The sequence below is a fragment of the Oculina patagonica genome, chromosome 14 (assembly GCF_052425735.1).
Source record: "Oculina patagonica isolate OP01 chromosome 14, crgOcupat, whole genome shotgun sequence".
Lineage (NCBI taxonomy): Eukaryota > Metazoa > Cnidaria > Anthozoa > Scleractinia > Oculinidae > Oculina > Oculina patagonica.
The window spans coordinates 12,230,634-12,244,565 of NC_135771.1; the positions used below are offsets into that span (position 1 = coordinate 12,230,634).

General features: G+C 37.6%; 1 protein-coding gene across 2 annotated transcripts in view; it reads left to right on the forward strand.

Moving 5' to 3' along the window:
- LOC144637459 (uncharacterized) overlaps nucleotides 1–11,571 on the forward strand; it is a 52,021-nt gene extending 40,450 nt beyond the window's left edge. For both annotated transcript variants that reach the window (XM_078496517.1, XM_078496518.1), the window contains exons 37-45: nucleotides 5,221–5,552; nucleotides 6,199–6,393; nucleotides 6,753–6,908; nucleotides 7,384–7,682; nucleotides 8,108–8,278; nucleotides 8,827–9,018; nucleotides 10,466–10,538; nucleotides 10,781–10,920; nucleotides 11,435–11,571. In XM_078496517.1, the coding sequence (XP_078352643.1) occupies nucleotides 5,221–5,552; nucleotides 6,199–6,393; nucleotides 6,753–6,908; nucleotides 7,384–7,682; nucleotides 8,108–8,278; nucleotides 8,827–9,018; nucleotides 10,466–10,538; nucleotides 10,781–10,920; nucleotides 11,435–11,454 (1,578 nt within the window). In that variant the 3' untranslated portion in view covers nucleotides 11,455–11,571. The remainder of the gene's footprint in view (nucleotides 1–5,220; nucleotides 5,553–6,198; nucleotides 6,394–6,752; nucleotides 6,909–7,383; nucleotides 7,683–8,107; nucleotides 8,279–8,826; nucleotides 9,019–10,465; nucleotides 10,539–10,780; nucleotides 10,921–11,434) is intronic.
- Nucleotides 11,572–13,932: the final 2,361 nt, after the last annotated feature.

Below are 13,932 nucleotides of genomic sequence, written 5' to 3' on the forward strand. Positions count from 1 at the left end.
GGTACAAAATGTAAAATCAAAATTCTTGATGTGTTGCCCAAAGAAAGCCTATGGTAGGCCTAGAAACGTGGTGCGATTTTTTTCTTCAAATATTTCTTGATCCGGTCAAAAACTTACAAAACGGTTATGACCCCCCCGTGTCTTCTAAAACACATAGAATAAACATGACTCATACCGTGTCGTAAACTTCGCACTGGGTCATTCGCATTAAACGAAACCCCGTTTTTGAGCCTAGAAATGTACTATTGAAGTGTTTATAAGTCATTTGAGTCCAAACGTTATTTTCTAATTTAATTTTCAAGGTCACGACGAGCCGCTGAAAATCACTAAAATTCGGTTGCTCGAAATTCTTAATTTGGCGCTCTTTTTCGAGAGACAATTTCCCTACCCGGTAAAACTGCAAATTACTTGAAACTCAGATATTTTGAAAGGGGAAATGCCGTTCTAAAACCTGGTGTAAAAATTTATTTCGGGCTCTCTATAAGCGCTGAGTGTAAACGCTCTCAAAATACTTATAATTACAAAATTACCTGTCACTGAAATGTAAACAATAGCCAGTACATTCTTCCGACCAGACAGTCCAAAACGTCTTCTTTTCAGTCTTCCCTCTTGTTTCTAATGCTATTTAGATGTAATCTTCAGCAGAAGCTCCCTGTTAAGATCATCTTGAACGCTATATCTTCCAAATATCGAGTATAAGGCGAATTTCGAATTCTATCGCCATCTTCATCGAATATTCCCAAGCGTGCCGTCGACAACTTCAGCACATCTCCGTGTTGACATTCAACTTTAAAACTGCTCTCAGGTCTGCCATCACATTCCCATCTCCTGTTAAACAGCCGTCGAATAAATATACCCTTCTTGTGTCAACCCTTTGATTTCTCGACCGAAATGCTGGCCCGTTGTCAGTTGTTGTTAACGTTCATGGTCGGCCGTTAAACATCAACCAGACAACTGTTGTGCTCCGATTACATGTTGACAAAGTTGCTTGTCACGCAATCCCTTCCGCAATAGTCATGAAAAAAATTAATCGAATATACGGTTTGTTTTCAAGCCCATTCTAAAGGTAATTGATTTTGAAACATAATTTTAAGTGAAATTGCCTTTTCTTTTTTCATTCCTTCTGGTAACATCTCATTTGCCGGTACTTCAACATACCCGGGAACCCGAGAAAGGTTCATGAGTAGTCAGGGTGGATCAGTAAGTAGTTTTATCGAACGTTTTGTGGAGCAACGTGTTTTTACCTAACGTTTTTTTTTTGTCATTTCAAGCAATACTTTTACCAAAACCTTTCAAGCGCCGAACGTTTAAATTTCAAATGCATCAAGTTCCGCTATTAAAGTGAATTTGAAATCCAAATTTTCTCCTCGGGGAGCATGCCCCCATACCTCCACGGACCCCCCCCCCCCCCTAAGTTTACTCACTTCAGGGGTCGACTTTCAGCCCCCCACTCAAATTCTTCCTGCGCGGTCCCTGATAGGAGATTTCTATGCGAGAAAGTACGAAGGAAGGAAGTTGTAAATCTTTCTCCGGCCGTGAACGTGAAGACTGCAATAGACGATCGCGTGCGTCATTATAAATACATTGCTCCCGCCCGAAAATATGTGAATTTAAAACTTTAAACTTTCTTGATATAAGCTGCATGCTAAATACTGGTTTAAAGGAAGTAAAACGTACAAGATTGTGGGTGACAAGAATTCAAAACACTGGCAATAATACGCGACTTTTCTCACAGACAAGCGGAAGGCCAGTTTTTGCTTTGTTTGTCTTCATAAAACAAATAGCACAGATGCCAAAGATAATATAATTTTTTTTATTTTTACTTTAAAACTTAAGGTTCATAAGTCCAGTTTACTTTGATAGGATCCCTGAAATCTTAAAGTGTATTATCTCTCTTTCTGAAGAGATCATCAATATGCTGCAATTTTTGCCGCGAATTGTTTGTTTACTGAGGTACATAAGTTTTTCTCTGAAGTCGAGTCTCATGTTTCATAGCCGGCGTTTTTACCCGATATAAAATCTATTTCCACGCGCGCAATAAAAGTTACTGATGTTATCTAACCATATGATGAGCCTGGACTTTTTTTGAAGTTTTTTTTTTCGCACAAAAACGAGCTGCATACATCTCTGTGAATGATGTTACAGGAGACTATGAGAAAAGTGAAACCGGAACCAACACACTTTTCTCAGAGTTATGATTCGTTCCTGTCGTTGTTGTTTTTTATGTAAGCCCTTTTCCCCCTTTATTTTAACCCTGTAAATCAGTTAATTTTCGTTTTTACAGTACATAAAACAAAAATCGAGTATTTTCAATATTTCTAATCAACGGGTACTACGTTTTGTTGTCCAATTAAAGGAATACACAAAACCGGTCAACAAAACTTCAAACTAAAAGGCTCGGATACAGTAAGCGAGCGTTCAAAATGTACTAATTGCAACAGTGGCAAACTTGTTGAAACTTTAACACGCAGAAACGTTTAAGAGCATTTTAAGTATCAGCGAGCGAAATAAAAAACAAAGTTGCTTGTCGGCCTTAAAAAATGCACAAAGGCTATTTCGTTAAGTAACAAAACGTCTTAGAAACAGACAATATTTACAGAGCCGTAATCTAATTAGCCTGCATTTAGTGGCTTCAGTTGAACATTTCCCACGGTTTGGTAATCGATAAATCTGCAGTAGTTGTTGATAGAGGTCATTTGCTCCTTTCAGAAACTAGTTGGAGGAGCTTGCGCCTCCGACAAACGATACGAACGAGAAGTCGTTGTTACGGTATTGTCATGTGAACGAGATATTTCGGGGCACACTCGCAGTGTTGAGATCAGGGATGTGTACTCTGAAGTTGACCTTATTTTAGCACGTGCATCCATATTCTCGCTTCCGTGCGACATTTCATCGTGGACTATTTGTCCAGCTCATCGCTCTTCTTTGGGAATTGGCTGGCGTAGAGGGGCTAATCGATGCCGAGTAGCACTAGTACGCGTTTAATAACGAGTTTCGATTAAAAAGGTGGTGTCTTCCGTTTGGTTTGCTTAAAAACTGCTCAATTCAGGCCTGAAAATTTTATTTGTTGCAAAGAGGCAGCATAATACTCAGTAATTGATGTTCGGTTAACATCCCCTGGACGTGTGCCGCCCTTTGAGATTTTTTTCGTAAATTTGAAAAGAGGAATTTCTTCATGATACTGGAACTTTCTGTTCATTTACCCATTGCAAAAATTTTCGGATATATCTGTCACCTCACGGTGTGTCAAGGACTTTTGACCTTGCCATGGAAACGTCATAATTATAGCCAAAATATTCATTTTCGTCATTTTTATTTATTTTTCCAGCTTTTGAGCATAATAACTTGATTAGCTAACCAAACTATGTCAATTTTAGCAGGCTGAGGTAAATATAACAACACTTTCGGTAGTCCAGTCCCGGAACTCTCTCTTCCGCGCACCCCCTCTCCTCACCCCCTCCCCCCCCCCCCTCCGTATCACGGTTCGGGTGGAAATTTGCTTCAACGTTCGAGGGATAACAATTATGCAGAATGTAAACTTTTTAACTTCACGTGCCTGTATAGTAATGTGTAATTAATTATCAAGTGATGTAATAAACTAGCAAGTTTTATCTGTTTAATGAGAGCTATATCAATAAACTTTCTCTGTTTGACCACTTAAGATGGATCGACGTATCCTGTGACATAACAGACATAATACTCGAAAATACACTGAGATTGTGATATATGTATGTAATATGTTATTCAGGTACGTTAAACAAAATCTTTCTGGGGTGTTGAACAGACAAATACCGAAGAATATTAATTAATATATATTTTTTTTTCCATTTATGGAAATCAAGCAACGAAAACCTGACGAGTGACCATAACAAAGCCGTTGCGTGACATGCAAATTCAGTTAAGATCGGAGGTCAACGGTTCATGAATGGACCGTGTTAGTGTTGAACAGCAATCGAGTATTTTAGTTCAGAAAGAAAAGCGTTGACACAAGAAGGTTTTATTATGGACTGCCGTTAAACAGGTGATGTGGATGAGACGTCAGATCTGAGAATTCCGAGAGAATCGTACAAAGCTGTAAAGTTGAATGTCAACACGGATATGTATTGGTTAATTTCGCTGTCTCCACGCTTTCGCACAGGAGTCTAAATATGCCTTTCACTCGATACTTTGGATAATATCGCATTGAAGATGAGTCAAACAGGAACATTTTGCGGTGTTTTACATCCAAAAATCCGAAAAATACAAGCCGGAACATTGGATTCAAGACGTTTTTCATTTGCTGGTCGAAAGCATGTTGCTGTTAATTACAGTGAAGTGACAGGTAATGTTGTGTTTATCCGTATTTTGAGAGCTTTCGGACGCAGCGCTTATAAAAAGCCCTAAACAAATTTTTACATCACGTTTTAGAACAGCATTTCCCCTTTTAAAATATCTGAGTTTCAAGTAATTTGCAGTTTTACCGGGTAGGGAAATTGTCTCTCGAAAAAGAGCGCCAAATTAAGAATTTCGAGCAACCGAATTTTAGTAATTTTCAGCGGCTCGCCGTGACCGTGAAAATTAACTTAAAGAAGAAAACTTGGACTCAAATGACTTATAAACGCTTCAAAAGTACATTTCTAGGCTCAAAAACGGGGTTTTATTTAATGCGAATGATCCAGAGCGAAGTTTACGAGACGGTATGAGTCATGTTTACATTGTGTGTTTTTGAAGACTCGTGGGGTCAATAAGGTTTTGTAATTTTTTGACCGGCTTAAAGAATATTTGAAGAAAAAAATCCCACCACGATTCTAGGCCTACCATAGGCTTTCTTTGGGCGAAATAGGAAGAATTGTGATTTTTAATTTTTGTGCCACTAATTCTCATTTTGGCGCGGTCTGAGTAGAAATTCCTTCTTAATAGCTTTTAAACACCAAGGTGAAGATATTCAGTGAACTATTCAAAGGAGATCAAAGTGTATTAAGTTTTTTAACGATTTATCCAAGACACATGGGCAGAGTCTGAAAACGTCTGCCAGATGTTTTTTTTTTTGATTGAAATCTCATGCTAATACCACTTTTGTTACTTAAGTGGACTGTTATAGCCATTTTTAATCAAGCTGGACCATTAGTTTAAAGTTTCCGTTAAAGTAGTAAATATTTCTTTTGACTTTTGACTTTTCGAAGTGATGCTCATGATACTGCGCCTTTAATCAATAACTTTTCATGCCTTGTTTTCGAACAGGAATTCTTCCAGTATCGAATTGAGGCAGATGGAGAAAACCGTTGGGGAGGGATCTGGGAAGCACCACGTAATTACACATTCCTTTCAACATGCGACAAACAAACCGAAGTTAAGATGGTAAAGAAGTTCGACTCCTGGGACGAGAACAGCAACTTAGCAAAGCGCATGCCAAGATTGGCGTTATCTAACGACCTCTTACTAAGCAGCGCATCTACTGTGGACGATTCCTCAGGTTCTTTGGTATATAATAGTGGTGCAAGCTCAGCCTCCTACTTGGAAACAGAGAAGCCAAACCCGAGTGTTGTGAGATTCTGGATGAGAGAGGGTGCAAGGTAAAATTACAGACTTTCAATAGGGAAACCATTTGTAAAAAAGTCGCCATTATAACAAGCAATATTCTTCAGCCCAGCCAAAATAATTTTCACTGATTTAAAATGTACGAAAAAACGATGACCTCGACAAAGACAAGTCCCGTTTGAATGAAATGAGCGAACACATTTTCCCTTTCCCTGGCACTGTTTATGTCCGGGGCTTTAATATATAAACGCTCATAAAGATAGCCTGTAAGTTGGTAAGTGGCACGAATGTTGGCAAAAACATAAAACCAATTTGATATACTAAACGTTTTTGGATGCATCTTTAAAAAATGAGCACTTGAAGTTATTTGGTTCATTTACTGTACGTTTCGTATAAGCGTCGACTAGTACTCAACCAGTTCGAACTCAACTTGGTCGATTCGTGCCATTAAGAAAGGTCGGTTCGTTTTCAACTTTGGTCGTTTCGCATCCACCAGTAAACTCACCAAGTTAGTGGAAAATTGTACATAGTGACTTAACTCGTTTACCGTGTTTTTGACAGCTGACTTATATCAAGGATAATAACATGTACATTTGACCTGGGAAGTCGATCAGCTGATCGATAATCCACAAAAATGTGCTTCACACATACAATTTATAAGACTATTTGTTCTTGCCCTAGATTATCTTGTAATGACCTAAAATTACGCGGACTGAGGGCTGGTAACAAGTACGATGAGGATGGTTTCCAAATGATAAAAATCAGTGATGCCCAGTACCTCCCGGTCTACTGTGACATGACAACAGCTAAGGGAGCATTCACTTTGATTGTGACAAGCGCTCACAACAACTGGACGCGGGCTCAAGTTCCTCGCAGGTAAAGAAGGAAAAACATATCTCAGTTTCATAAAGTTAAACACGATAAACTGTAAGTTTTATTTTACTTTATTTTTTTACTTTTCTTAACATTCATATTTTTAAAAAAAATATTAAGGGGATGATTTGGAAAATAATATTTTATTAAAGGTGGTTAGGAACCGATAGTCTTAAGTTGAAAGCATAAAAAAGCTGTTGTGGAAAACAAATGTCAACATCAAATTTTCATAACACAGCCGAGTAATTTCGAACCCACCATGTCAACCGTCTTGTCATAACATTATGTTTACCAACTATTTCATTATCGTTATTATCGCACTTTAAGTCTCAATAAAAGTTTTCACGATTAATTTATTTCAGAAATGAGTTCCTTCCAGGATTAAACAGGGACTATTCGATCCTGGATTTAGCAGACAGTATCAAAAATCTCAACAACAATGGAACGTTTCAATACATGATGGATGCCAATTCTCGACGTCACTGGGGAGGGATCTTTGAAGCTCCAACTTCATACAGGTTAGAAGCAGTGAACGCCTTTGTCCATCTTTAAAACCTGTTTTAAATAAAGGGATTGTATATAGCCGCATGCAAATGTAGTGCTTTCTTATTAATTCATACTAAAAAATTGCTTTTATTTTTACGAATGAAGTTTCTGCTAAAATGCTCCAGCTGCTTTGTTATTTTCCAGCAGTGGCTTATTTTCCACCTTCAATGATTGCGCAAGTTTCTTTAAATCGATATCAAGAAAAGAAGTTGTCTGTTATTGCCTATTAGCCTCGCGAAATAAAAATTGCAAGTGTTTGTAAATTCTAAACAATAACAACATCGATATCGATAGTTTGTATATTTAGTATATCTTAATTTATATCAAAAATAGTTAAGGTATCACCAGCATTTAGCAATGTAAATAAGAAACAAGCTTTTACAAGCGTACTGAAGGTTTTATTAGCTGCCTTTTCAGAAGTGCACGTTGTTTTGCTTTATTTTTCAGCTTCATGGCAACAAATAGCAAGCAAACAAATGTGCAATTGACAAGAAAGTTTAGCAACTGGGAGTATTCTTGGTGGAAGTCTTTAAACAAGCGAATGCCATGGTTCGACGCCACAGGAACTCATAAAATGGCTCTACTGACTACGTCCGACGACCCCACCTACTACCCCTCGGGCTCAATTATATGGGGTGGCACGGATCGGCAGCCGGCTGATTGGATTTGGGACGGTGGAATGAGAAATCCCGGGGTGATCTGGTATTGGGTGAATGAAGATGATTGTGACGAAGATAGAAAACCAGGTAAAATACATCTTAGGGTTACTTGGAAACAATAAAACTGATCAGTAATTTGCAAGTAATTTGCTTTTTTTAGACTCTTTTGAGAGAAGATGTATCTGAAGGTGCCTTTATCAAAGCCCTTAAGGTGGCTCTAACTGATTACAACATTCCTGTTTTTGTTACCCTGTGGCATCTACGTACACCAACAAGTAGGAAAATGCTGCATGCTAAGTCCGGAAGTGAAAATGGTTGTTACAATCGGAGCTTAACGGTATTAGATTGAAATGTATTTCTGACAGCATTTTGCGCGGTGACTTTAGTTGATGACGTCTTCATCTATTCTGAATATGCATGTTTGCATCTTTATACTGTTTCAAGAAGCCAAATTCCATTTACTTGATAAAAAAATATCGTAAATCTTAAGAGTATCAATATTTTCGTTTTAGTGGATGGTGGATTAACCGAGTGGAGTGAATGGGGAAGATGCGACAAGTTATGCGAGCAAGGCAAGCAAAGAAGGCACAAGACTTGCACCAATCCCAAACCGCGCTGTGGCGGGAAACAGTGTGATCCCAGCTTGATTAAAATGGAAGAAAAACCATGCACGTATTGTCCTGGTGAGCACTTGTATTAAATATTTTGTATATTTCCATCAGCAGTGTTTATTTACAGTTTGTCAGCAAATATTTGAAAAAATTCACCAGTGTTGCCTGTAGCTCCCTTAACGAAGCAACTTGAAAGTTATAATGTTCATCATAACTGCATAAAAATTTGAATACGTTTTAAAATTTGTGTGAAAACTCGTTTGCCATTTAACATTGTGTTTTAAAACATTAAAACCCCTATCCTCATTATTAATCTTAATTTTGCATATATTTTTTCTGAAATAAAAACCGAGGCAAGAAAACGAACAATGTAAATGTCAATAAAAAAAATATCTCCACTTTTGATCAATTGAAAATTACATTACAGCTTAATTGAATTGTTCCGGGATGGCTTTTTCGCGCGTTTATATGGCCTGAGAATAGAAAAGCTAGCCAGTATTCAGAACTTGTTGTAGTACTCTCAGAATGCCACTAAAGCACTGAAATATATGTTGTGTTTAGAATTTATAAGAGAAAAAACCAAATGTTACACTAAAGTATTTTTATCTTATTGTTTACAGAAAGTGGAATACGAAGTTACGGTGACTACTGCGTTGTACCTAACAACGCAGGTTGTTCTCCACCTGATGGCACTCATCTTATTTTCACCAAAAACAGAGGCAGTGCTTGTAATGCGACCGACATGATTTTTGTTTTTGACTGGGATGGTGTCATCCATCACAAGTGCAGCAAGAAAGTGATATGTCCTCAGGGTAACTATCTTCTCTTTTGGTTACCTTTATTTTCTTCGTTTTTCCTGTTCTCGACCATATCTTAAGGCGCTTTCCATTAGTCAGGACTGGCCGGCCAGACCGGTTTATTGAAGAATAGAATTATGTTGTTAGTCAGCTTTGTTATGTGAAATGAGTCTATCCATTATTAGTATAAATCTACTAGCGTTCTATCACGAATGCTGTTCTCTGATTGGCTACGCTACTCACCTTCTATTCTGTTGTAGAAGGTGAGTAGCGAAACAGCGTGCGGTTGTCAACAGAATGGTCGCCGCTTTTTCGCTTTTAAATTGACCGTAAAGAAGGACTTGGATTATTTACTATTCCGGGCGATGTTGGAGAAGATAAAGACTGTACCGAAATATGTAATGAAGATTTTACACGGTAAGAAAAGCAATTAATATTCATTTACGCTCTTAAAAGCGGGCGAATCTATAATTTTATAACATTCAGAGATGCGTTTCACCGAGACATTTTGTGGAAATAAAGTTTAAAATGTCTTTGCGAACTAACCCAGTTTCATCGTCCCATCAAGGAGCAGTAAAAGAAAGGCTTAACAGATTCGACCTGCAAGTTTTTTTATGCATCAATAAGACTTTAATAAAACAACAAAATTGAATGCGAATTTAAGGTTGCGGGCGAATCGTTCAACTTTTCATAAATTTCTTATCGTTCAAGTTTCCTACATATAAAACAACTTGACTTCCAAAGGGCCTTTGTAAGTCAGTCTATCTTTAAATTGTCATTTCACAATGAAAATCCGGCTTTTAGTTCAACTTCGAGCAAACGACGGTTTAAATAAATCGTGAATGAAATGCAAAGGCGCACACAGAAGCCGTAAACAGTGCAATGTGGTTTCTTCCTTGCGAACAACAATTTTTGATCTTTTACGTTTTCGAATTTTTTAAAAAAACTTGACTTCCAAGGGCCCTTGTACGCCAGTACATCTTTCAATCGTCACTTTACAATAAAAAAACTTGGCTTTTCCTTCAGTTTCGGGCATATAACGGTTTCAAGAAATCGTGAATGAAATGCAAACGCGCACACAGAAGCCAATGGAATGTGGTGAAGTTGTCAATTATCCGCGTGTTGTGTGACTTATTTACATCATTATTTAATAAAAACGAGAACCTGTCTTGTTGTTAAGTTTTGAACGTCTAGTAGATTTATACTAAAACAATTAGATTATTCGCTCTCGATTTCTATGTGTGATAGTTGATTCGGGCTTCGCCCTCATCAACTATCACACGATAGAAATCTCGAGCTCATAATCTAATTGTTAAATATTACACACTGTTGTGGTGGAGTTCTGGGAAAATTTCATGGAAACTGTCCATTCCATGAGCAAAATCACCGGTCTTACACAAGCAAAGGTTTCTTTGCCCATATGTGGCTCATGTTTACATGGATCTTGTTGTGTTTTTTCTAGACAACAGCCCCACTAATGGAAAGAAACTTATGCTGAAGGATTCATGTGACTTGAGCATTTCCAAGCATGTCAGGTATGTTTATAACTGGTTTAATAAGATTTTTATATACGTCAATGCATTTGCAACCCACTTTCCCTCCTCTTCGCCATGCAAAAAGTTTTATGTTTTCCACCGCCATCTTAAGACTGATGCTATAAACACAAATAAAAGACTAGATTAATAAGACGTTCATCAAGTGTCATCCTAACGATACGGCCTAATTCACAGAAGGAACTTAGATTTAATTCATGTGCCTTTGTTGTTCGCAATTTCAGATTGGCAGATTCTTCATTGAAGAATTTGAAGTACGATAAGTGTGTGCATCCAAACGGTGGATGGCCAGGCGAGGGTCGTAACTTGGTCTACTGGTCAGGGTGTTCCGAAGACAGATTGAAGCTGGACTTCTTTGATCTCGGTAAGAATGTTTCTCAGGTACTTGACTTCCGAGTGTAGCTACTTCGGAGTAGTTCCTCTTTTGCTGTCACTGTCACTACTTCAGAGAGTCAGATTTTGTGCGAAGCTGCAGAGCACATATCTTCACCAATTTGCCGGATAAATCGGCATTTTATTTGCAAGATTCTTTCATTGTTCCGTCTTCTGAACAACCGGAGTAGTGTTTGCTTGTTTATCTCCAAAACAACGCCAACAAAGATCCCGACAACTTTAAATTGACTGTATATACATGTAACAGTAAACGCTTTACAGGCTTTACAGAACATATTAAACTGTTTAGATTTGCCACAAAATAGAAATACAAAAACAACCTAACCAGAAGTAGATAATCTTCAATAAAACAAATGATGACAGTCACTTGTGAAATAAATAGCGACACATCAGAACACCTTTAAAAAAAGGCTTTTGAGCAGATAGCATATCTACCAATATATAACTAGACGTTTCAATAGTCACAATTTTTCTTTTGTTTTCAGATCCACCGACAGCTGCATGACTTTCATAGAAGAAAGCGTGGAATTCGTTATTTGGGAAAGGGTTCAATACGTTACTGAAGTTAAAAAGTGGGATTTCATGGGGACTTGCGTCATACTTAGATGATAATTATCAACAATAGCAGGAGGGCATTTTGCGTGCGCATGCGTCGATATGGGCTAGTGCGCACTACAGAGAAGTTCTGCTATCGATTGTTTACATATTTTTCACAATTTATGGCCTAATTTTCAGCTCAAAATAAAAGGTGTTTTAAGTTTTATTTGCTGTATACGATACTAAGAGTCCTTGGTTTATTTTCTGACAACAACAAGCATACTTTGGTGTCGGCGTGCCGTTTATCTGATCGACTTTGGCTATGTGTATTAAACATTGCGCGTGGACAAAATGGCGACCGAATGTCGAGAACCGTAATACCTTGCCCATGTTTTTAACAGCTGGGAGATCTAAACGGACAAAGCGCTACGGCTACTTAGTACTAAAATATAAAACAGCAGTTTTAACTATACGATGTTATAATCAGGTATCCCGGGTTTGAGCGAGTGGTCATGATTTTGTTCAGATTTTTCATAAAACTGCAATTTCATCGTTCTCACGATGCAAAAATCTCAAAATCTAACCTTGATCTCCAGCGTCTACCGATGATATATGGAGCATAAAGTACTTGAACTATCGTCTAATGCTGCGAAGGTAGCGTTAAAAAATGGTCTATTGTTGTAATTTTTAGCTTTCTTTAACGTACGTTCTCGCTGGTTTATTCTAACAGAGAAACTATCGTTTGTGATTATTTTCTTAAACTTAAGCATTGGTCAAAATAACTTCACATTTCGATGTACCACAATTATTCCGTTGAACAAGAAAAGAATTACTGAGATCGGTCTTAATTTTAAAGTGTTATGGTAATTCTTTGCTGGTAGACTATTTGCTTACATTTTACTATGTTAATTAGTACATTTTTGGCTCCTTTATCAAAATCTAGCCTTGATCACCAGTCAAAAAATAGCATGAAACGAACAAGCGATATATATATTTTTCAGAAACGTTCTAGTAACTGCTGCATAAAATGTCTTAAGAAATAATTTTTAACTATAAACAATGTTATTTTCAATTTTTCATTCAACGTTTATTTCTTTAAGATTGATGTTCGTTCTGTTATAACGACTGTTTTACATCTGTGTCGCCTAAATGTGATTTAAAGAACTGCAGTTCTTGTTCCAGGAAACCCTGTTTGCCAGTCGAGGGCAAGTTGGCCTTGTTTTAGAGTCATCAGTGAGCTGCATTATCATGTGCAAAACACCCAAACATGTCTTTCCCCTCGGGGAAAACCCTTTTCTTTGGTGGCCGTCCCTTTAGGCAAAAAATCTCTCGTCAAGCTATAATATTGCTCGCACTCTGCTTGTATTACAGCAATTGATTTGATGTGAAGTTTTGATCCTAATATATCACACTCCAGCACACGAATAAATGTTTTCTTCTTTTTACGGCCTGTTCGATTTTTGTCGGTGAAGGCTTTCCTACCTGTCCCACATATTTTCCCATTATTTTCAACAACGATCCCGAAGCAGGCCAGAAAATCTGCTTTATAAGAGCCTTGCCACACACAAAACACTTTTTCTTAGCGAAATTTACGTCTATATTAAATTATGTGACGATAAACAGTACAAAAAACAAAGTTTGAATCTTCCGCGCCATTTTTATTCCCAAGATCACGCGGGCTTTGTACAGCGGTTGCACGCATGCGTCCGCAAAATGCCCTCCTGCTATCAACAATAAATAAAAGTTCATCTGAATATTTTGCATTTTCCATTTTTATTGCGTACCGCGCTAAGCTTCATACATAATTCGTCTACAATTTGATACACTTCAGTAAAAACACCCTTCCGTAAAAACCCCCTTTATGAAAAAAAAAGTAATTCATAATAAGGGTTACCGCCCACGAATTTTTTTCTGTGTCACGATAGACGTTTACGCATGAACAATGCGCTATAATTGTGAGCCCGTGATTTTGCAATTAAAACTTATCCGCCGAAGGCGATGTGATATGGTTATTGTTGAATAATCCCTCGACGTCGTCTTGGGGATTATTCAACCATAATCATGGTGCCTGAGGTGAATAATTGTTTTAGTTTAATTTTCAGAGGTGAATATCACGAACTGCTAAAATAAAGATAGAAAACAAGAAAAAGCGAACAAACAAACACAAGTGCTCGCTTGCATACAATGTAAACCAGTTCAAAAACAAATACTACGAGAAAGATAGATGTATGGTACCTTTTTTAATTGACTTCTAAGTAAATAAGCGAATCTTCTCGAAATAAGTAGCTCTGGTCAGAAGAGAATTGAATAATGTTTGCTCAATCGATCTGACTGGCCGCTTGCGATCTCCAAAACCACAATGTTTACTTCAATTCTAATGTTTTGAAAACCATTTTGGATCAAAGAGCCTCTGTACTCAATTTGCAAAACATCCAATGTCTTAAAA